This window comes from Manis pentadactyla, chromosome 7 (assembly GCF_030020395.1).
Source record: "Manis pentadactyla isolate mManPen7 chromosome 7, mManPen7.hap1, whole genome shotgun sequence".
Classification (NCBI taxonomy): Eukaryota; Metazoa; Chordata; class Mammalia; order Pholidota; family Manidae; genus Manis; species Manis pentadactyla.
Genome location: NC_080025.1, coordinates 130,303,154 through 130,311,135, shown reverse-complemented (window position 1 = coordinate 130,311,135; position 7,982 = coordinate 130,303,154). Strand labels below are relative to the sequence as shown.

Sequence of the window (7,982 nt, the reverse complement as noted above, 5' to 3'; positions counted from 1 at the left end):
AGGTTTGCCTGTTTCTGAATACCATATAAATGGCTTCATGCACTATGTATTCTTCTGTGTCTTCTTTGTTCAATACCATGTGTATATTAGCCATGTTGTAGCAATAGTTTATCCTTTTTTGTTGTTGTAGTATTGCATTCCATTGTGTGAATATACTGCATTTTATCCATTCTAAAGTTGATGTACATTTGGGGCTTTTGTGAATAAATCCAGCAATGAATATTCCTACATGTGTCATTTGGTAGATAGAAGAATTAATTTCTGTTGTGTATATTCACAGGAGTGGAATTGCTGGGTCATTAGCTAGTGTATGATTAATTAATATATCGATGAAGCCTCTAATATTCCCACAGGGAGGGTGTACTGATTAGTGGCAGGTTTGAGCCACCTCTGCGCTGGACACCTGCATCAACACCTCACAGCTGTCAACTGTTCCTCCCCATCTCTGCTTAGTAATCCTGATTGCCGCAGCTCCAGCAGCAATGTCTGATATTGGGCATCACAACTCTGGCATGTAGGACTTGAGAAGTCGGCTTCTCATGAGAAAGCATGAGTAGTGGCAAAGTGTAAGATCAAATGGCTTGAGATCTGAAATAAGGCTGTGCAGTCTTGGCCAAATCACCCAGCCTCTCTGGGTTTAAGTTCCTTCATCTGTGAAATAAAAGGAAGATTAGATGGTGTCAAGTTGCTTCCTAATATAAGAATTGCATTGTCCAGATTCTTACTAAGGGTTGCAATATACTGTGCTTTGGAACATTTGAGTAAAACAGAGTTTCACTGAAATTGAGATGCTCCCAAAGTGCCTTCCTTGGGTGCCTCTCTTAGCTGGGACAAAAATGGAACCAAAAAGGGCAGCTCAGGTCATGACCAGTTGAATAGAAGGTGTACTTAGAAACATACCTACACTATTGCATCAATAAACAGCCATTTCTCTGCCTGTCCAACATTGAAGCAGAAGTGCTTGTGTAACCTTGATGCATTTCAAGCATTTGTTATTTGGAAGTAAAGAGGCTAACAGCCTGTCCAGAAATCTCTCAAGATCTGTGACAGGTAGCTATTGTAAAAGGGTTAGGGAGAATGTCCCTGTGTTCTTAAATAAAAATGGTTTGCAAATTTATCAAGGCCAGAGGAGCCATTCAGGAGAGATGATGGGTGGAATGTTTGTGCCTGTTTAAGGGTCCAAGAGAAGAGATGAGCCTCTTCTGACTCGGACTCTGTTTGTCAGAGATGATCACTCCAAATCCAACACATAGGAAGTCCACGGGCCCTGGGACCTTTGCACGGCTTGAAGGCAGATGAAACAGGAGCTGGGCTGTGTTGGCCTCTCTCCCTATGGGAAGACCTTTCCCTACTCGCTGGCATCCCTCCTTCCATGCCTTAATACCCCCACTCTGTCTTTCACCCACTGTGTTCTGATGCACATAGGATGAGGAGAAAAGAAATGAGGTGTTAGGGAGAAAACATAAACATGGGGAAAAAAATAGCATAAGAATGTTTAGGAAATGGTAGAGAATTGCCTTTGAGAAACCTGCTATACATTTGTTGAGACTTTACTCTGGAATCATCTTTATGCTAAAGGTACCAGGAAATCTTCTTGGTGCCTCACCAAGTTGTAAACTGTGTGTAAAATATATTTTAGCTTTTTGGTGTTAAGTGATGTCTGTTAGGCAGAGTGGTCACAAGAGCCCATCCCATGTATGATACGATTTAACAGCGTACAGAATTTACTGTGAGCAAGAAATTGGCAGCAAAGGGGACTATTCAGCAGAAGTCCAAGATGGGTGCAAGGAACTCTGCCTCATGATTTTACTAGAGGCACTGGCAGCGCAGGCATCAGTATTACTTCAATGGTGGTGGGATACTAAAGGGAGACCATGTGATTTGTGCCATTGCTGTGGATACTTTCAAAGAAGACACATTATTATGCTGTATTTGTGAATGCTTTGTAATCATTGCTGACCTGTTTCATGCGTTTTTGGGTTTTAAATGGCTTCAAGTGAGCTGTCCAGAATTCTTGTAATCAAAATATATCACATAAGCGCACACTCCCCGCAGCCCCCAAAAACTATGGTTTTAGGGCTTCATTGTTCTTACATGATTCTACATGAAATAATTGGTGGGGAAAGCTTTAAGTTTGATGTCCTGTTATGGCTTGTCAAGTAAGTCTTAGTCCATATTTTCAGAATGTCTTTATATTGATTGTGTGCACGATGTAAGAAGCACTTTTCAGTGATTTTAATTGGTTTGCTATAACTATGGCGACTATATGTCCTAGATTTCCTAGGGTGATACTGATTTCAAGGACTGATTCAATTGTCTCTACAAGCACACAAATAATAGAGCATGTGCTCCAATTTTTAGCTCAGAAAATATGACCATTATATCTATGCTCTATTCGAGCACAGGCCATAGAATCTGACCACTACCGTGCTAGCTGAAATTCTGCCTCAGAAAGCTGAGGAGAGGCCCCAGTGAACGACACATTAATTAGCTCTTCTGCCTGGGGGTCAGGAGCAGGTCTCTCTTCGCCCTGATGCCCCATCATGCCAGATCATGCTTTCTGTTTTTACCTCACCTTCTCACCCATCTCTTCCTACATTCCCAGTTAGTGTATCAGGAACAGTCAAGTGATGTGTGAAGGAAAAGTGGTAGAAGAAGGATCACCAGAATTTTACTTTTGCAACCTTGTGTTTAAAGTTGGGATTGAAAAAGCAAGTATGTAGCAAACACCTTCTTCCTACCTTGAAACTTGTGGAATTTTGTTTGAGTGATTTGGAAGTCATGGTAGATTTTTTTCAGGGGAGGGGCCATTAAGGATGGTTGGAATTTTGACAGCAGAAGCATTTGTTTGCTTATTTGCAGCATTAATTTCAAGGGTTTGACATGAGGGGAAAGTAAGACATTGCTCAGGATGAAGGAGCTGGAAGGTAATACTGTTTGATGGCCGAGAGAAGATTTGGGAAGCATCAAACTACTGTCCAGTTCTCCCCTCTGCATCAAAGGAGACTGTTGCTATCTCATGTTTTTATTTGGAATGCTGGTCTCATGGGCAAACACTGAAGAAAATATTATGTTGTATTATTGTTGCAGCTATTTGGGTAGGCCTCGTGTGATTAGGAAGAGCCTCTGGTAACGCTAAATGCACCCGAGAACCTAGGAAACAAGGAACAGATGGTGCACAGGAAGACTAGCAGCTCTGAGAGAGCCAGCTGATATAAAAACTGCAGTTGGAAGGCCTCCTCAGAATCCTGGGCAATTCACGAATCTTCTGGAGTTGCACTCCTGGAGGTCTTCACTCCTGTGCTGTTATTTGTAGGACTAAGCTAATTCCTGAAGGTCTGTTTTAGTGTAGTCTCCCTTTTGATTGGCTTAGTTTTCAGTACCTTGAAGCTTCTCTCACTTTTTCTTCCTTTTCTCATTCTTTTTCCTTCAAAACACCTATTTTGGACTTTACTGAATGATAAATTCCTATTGTGTTTGGATACACATTCTTTAACAGCTTTATTAATATGTAACTTACATATCATAAAGTTCATCCACTTTGTGCAACTCAATGAGTGTTAGCACATTTGCATAGCTGTACAATCATTATCATGACGTAATATGATTTTCCACAGATTTTTACCTACTCCCGACATTTCATTCAAATAGAATCATGTAGGAAGTGGTTTTTTGTGTCTGGATTCTTTCACTTGGCATAATGTTCTTGAGGTTCATCTGTATAAAATATGTCAGTACTTACCTAGTTTTATTGCTGAATTTTTTATTACTTTTTCTGCCAAATAATATTCCATTGTACAGATGTACAACATTTTGTTTATCCATTTATTCATTATTGCTGAATAGTATTCCATTGTGTAGATATACAACATTTTGTTTATCCACTCATTGGTTAATGGACTTTTGAGTTGTTATTGATACTATTATAAGTAAAGTTGTTCACTTAATTTCATTTTTGGCTTGTTAATTGCTAGGGTACTGAAATACAATTAATTTTTATATTTTGATCTTGTATCCTACAACGTGTTGAATTTTTTTATTAGTTCTAATAGCTTTTTAGTGGATTTCTTGGGATTTTTCAGTTTATAAGATATCCTGTTATCTGTTAATAGAGATATTTATTTTTACTTCTTTCCCAATCTAGATGTCTTTTTTCTTACAGTTTCTGTTCCCACCTATCTTTAGTTTGCTATGATGCCTCATGGTTCTGACTCGGTATCAGAGATTCTCTTTTTGTATGATCTGAATTTTCAAATGTAAATTTGAGAAAGCAACAGAGAGATAGAGAAAAGGGGAAGAAGATAAGAATCTGAGTGGCTCATGTGTTAGCTACTATTTTTGTTTGGGCAAAGCTTTGTGTTCTAGCTCATCGGTCTCTGGCTAATAAATGCTGCATTTGGGTTAGGTGAGCATTAATAAGTTGTGTTCAGAGACAAAGGGAGACCACAGGTTCTGGGTAGCTCAAGAAATTTTCTTTAGAAGGGGCTGTAGGGATGGCCTGACTTGAAATCGATAGAGATGGAACAATATTGTTATAGTAGGCATTTTTCCAAGAATAAGATGTTTCTTCTTTTTTTAATTCAACAATTTCTTTGTAATGTTGTTGGTTGAAGTGAATTATAAATTCTGAAGTATTTCTAGATTGCTTCTTATGACCACTTACATGTTTCTGTATTATAAAAAGTGAAGGCAATACACTATTTTCCCATGCTTAGCCTTCATCATCTTTATTTGGTTGAAAGAACTTATTTAATACTCTAAGGAGATAAACCTGTTTAAGATAACTGTGGTTCCTTCATCTCTCTACTCTTTCCAAGAAACTCTTTCCTTAAAATTAGTTTTTTTTAATAAGAATTTATTGAGCATATGTTTTATGTAGAACCTCCAATATGTGCTATATATTGGGGTAATAAGTGAGGAGGATGTGTTTGTAGAGATATTCCAAAGAAACAAAATACCTGATTCCTGGGATTTTTTACTTCTTGGAAGAAGGAAGGTTTAAACATATACAACTTGAGAACAAGTACAAAGTAACATGTCGTCTCAAAACTGCAAAGTAGCATGGTGCAATTTGAATACATACATGTAGAAAAGAACAAAATGATATGAGATAAATTCAATACTCTGCTACTGGAAAGGGATACAGAGATGAAAAAGACATACATAGTCTCTGCTGTAAAGATTCCATAATAATAAATGAGCACACAACTGAAGCTCAAAAATGTTGCTGTATTTTTGTAGATGCTTTTGTAATAAGAGGATACCATGCTGTCTTGTGGCTGGCTGCTTTTAATGGTGAAAGGCACTACCTAAAGATATTACTACCTTTATTGACCTAATTTCTAAAGAGAATACATATGCCTCTGTAAGACAAAGGTAATTTGGTTTAACTAACATGTCACAAAGCATTTAGCAAAAAATAATTTTAAATGTTTATGTAGTTACTTAAAAATTTTTTTACTAGTCTTGTAGAGGTGAAATACTGAAGAAGAAACGCTAAAGTAGTCTCAACTGTGTCTAAGGTAGTTTCAATTCCTCCACTAATTTACACCACTTTTGACAATCACTGAGCTTTTCTCTGTCTCATCATCTGTAGCCTAATCAGCTTATGTATTTTAAGTGGAAGGAGACACAAGGTGCAGGCTCTGTACGGCTGGTGCTAATAATTTATTTTGTTTTCTCACATGCAGATTTTAAACTATATTTAAAATTTTCCTTTACAGAAACAAATAGTATATAGGTCTCATGAGATTAGGGAATTGTCATATAGTTGTTTTTTTGTTTTTTAGTGGCTAAGACTTTAAAAAATGTTAAATTTTGCCTGAGGGATTCGTTGATAGGAGTGGTTCCATTAGGAGAACTTATCTCCCTAATTAAACTCTGAGTTCCTTTAGGAGAGCGATTGACTTTCAACTCACCAGCCTAAGTTTCTAGAACCTTATCTTCACAGCATGTTTTATTATGATAGAACTTCCTCGAAGACCACAACTCCCAGAATGTCATGCTCCCTTGCGCACTAGGGATTCAGGCAGGAACGTCCCAGCACCCAACGCGCCAGATCGTGCCTACACTTCCCGCTACACCCAGGGGCTCCGGAAACTTGTCAAACTCCACCTGTTGCCATAGCATCCGGGTCTGAACCAGCCAATCCGGGTGCACCCGAGGAGAAGAGGCGGGACGTTCGTATCTCCGACCAACTGGAGGCACTTTTGTTGTAGAGCGTGACCGGAGGAGGCGGGAGCTCAGGACCGGCGCCTTCTCCTTGCTTCTCGGGGTCGTGGCCTTGCTCCCGCGGTGCGAGGAAGGCGTGTGGCACGTCCACGCGCGTGTGTGCGCGTGGGGCCTGAAGCATTCGTGGATCCGCGCGAGGTCTCTGCGGCGTGGAAGCAGGAGCCATGGGCGGGACCGGCAGCACCCGCCGGGTCACCTTCGAGGCGGACGAGAATGAGAACATCACGGTGGTGAAGGGCATCCGGGTGAGTGACTGTGGGCGGGCAGAGGGCCAGCGCTCCGACTCAGACCCCAAACCCCGGTGGTTCCCGGGACCCGCCCAAACTGGTTTCCCCTGTCCCGCCCGAAGCCAAGTCTCTGCAAAGAAGCGTGAAGTTTCAAGACTTGGGACATTCATTCAGAGCTCTTCAGTGGTTGCATCAAGTGCTGAGCACTGTGCTTGGGCGGGTGGGGGATGCCAGGTTGAATTAGACTCTGCATGTAGGTGCTCACAGTCTAGTTTTGACTGTATTGCTCATTAGTCGTGTGACTTTACTTGAAACTCCTGTCTCACCGTACCCTTGTGTGAAATGGGGCTTGTCTTAGTCCTGGTTTCAAGACCCAAACCCTGCTTTTGCACTGCCCACTTTCCCTCTCTCTCGGTGAGTGGGCGTTTTCAGCGGCTTTTTATCTGCTGTCATTTAGTGCTCTTTCTCTGGTACCCTCCTCTCCTCCAGCGTGCACAGATGCCCACCCACCAACCCCATAGACTGCTGGCCTGCCTAAGTGACTTCTGACTTCACCTTCCTAACTCCACACTTCTTGACATGCACTGGGTATCTCCTCTTTGCCTACTTTGTGGCCGGCCATGTGTAAGTTTGGGACTAGGCCTAGTAACCTCAAGATTAGTGTCTGCCAGCCTGATAGTGCCAGAGGTAGGTTTGCAGTTTTTCTGACCGCTAGAAGTAATAAAATCAGTAATACGTTGCAGAGAAATTTTTAAAGCCCCCTGCATGTGCTTGATACATAAACTGAAAACTTGATTTTTCTCTAGGCTGTCAGTTTACCAGCATTAACACACTCTGCGCTGCACCTGAATTTGGAGCCTCACATTTTGGAAGTATGCTTGAACCTAGTAAATAGTTTTTTTTCAGAAAGTTATATATTTCATGTTTTTCTTCCTCTGTTAGTACACAACCAGCCTAAGTAAATTAAATGTGTAAATTATTTTAGCATTTGTTACCAGGAAATAAAACTTCTTAAATATTTGAACTGTTTAAGATTTTTTTATTCTGAATATGTTACCTTGAGAAGCACTTATTAAAGCTTTCTTTATAGAAACTCAGACTGTTGAACTCAGTTTTTGGTCTGTGACTAGCATTTCCTTGTGTCTTTAATTAATGGTAGTACTGCATTTTGTAATAAAATGAGGCTGCATTCTTTGTGTTTTGTGGTTTAGTTTGTACTTGGGAGTAGAACAAAAATTACTGTAAACTCTGACTTTTAAGCAGAGATTTGTTTAATTTTGCCTTTAGGCTTTGAGTATTCCATAGCAGAAGGTGAAAAAGAAATAAAGTAAGAAAAAGGAAAGTAAGTTTTGGGCGAGAAGACATTGGCTGGAAAAATGTGTAAGTCCACGTTCCCATGTTCTAGTGGAGACACAGCGATGACAGCAAATCATAGCAGAGAGATTCACGGCAAATGTTAGAGAAGGTTAATGGGATAAGTATGACAATAGGGATAGATACTAGGTTAAAATGGAGAGATTGTCT

At 40.3% G+C, this 7,982-nt stretch overlaps 1 protein-coding gene across 2 annotated transcripts in view; it reads left to right on the top strand.

The window, feature by feature from the left end:
* Positions 1-6,221: 6,221 nt before the first annotated feature.
* CHCHD3 (coiled-coil-helix-coiled-coil-helix domain containing 3) overlaps positions 6,222-7,982 on the top strand; it is a 278,762-nt gene continuing 277,001 nt past the window's right edge. For both annotated transcript variants that reach the window (XM_057504774.1, XM_036905587.2), the window contains exon 1: positions 6,222-6,476. In XM_057504774.1, the coding sequence (XP_057360757.1) occupies positions 6,396-6,476 (81 nt within the window). In that variant the 5' untranslated portion in view covers positions 6,222-6,395. The remainder of the gene's footprint in view (positions 6,477-7,982) is intronic.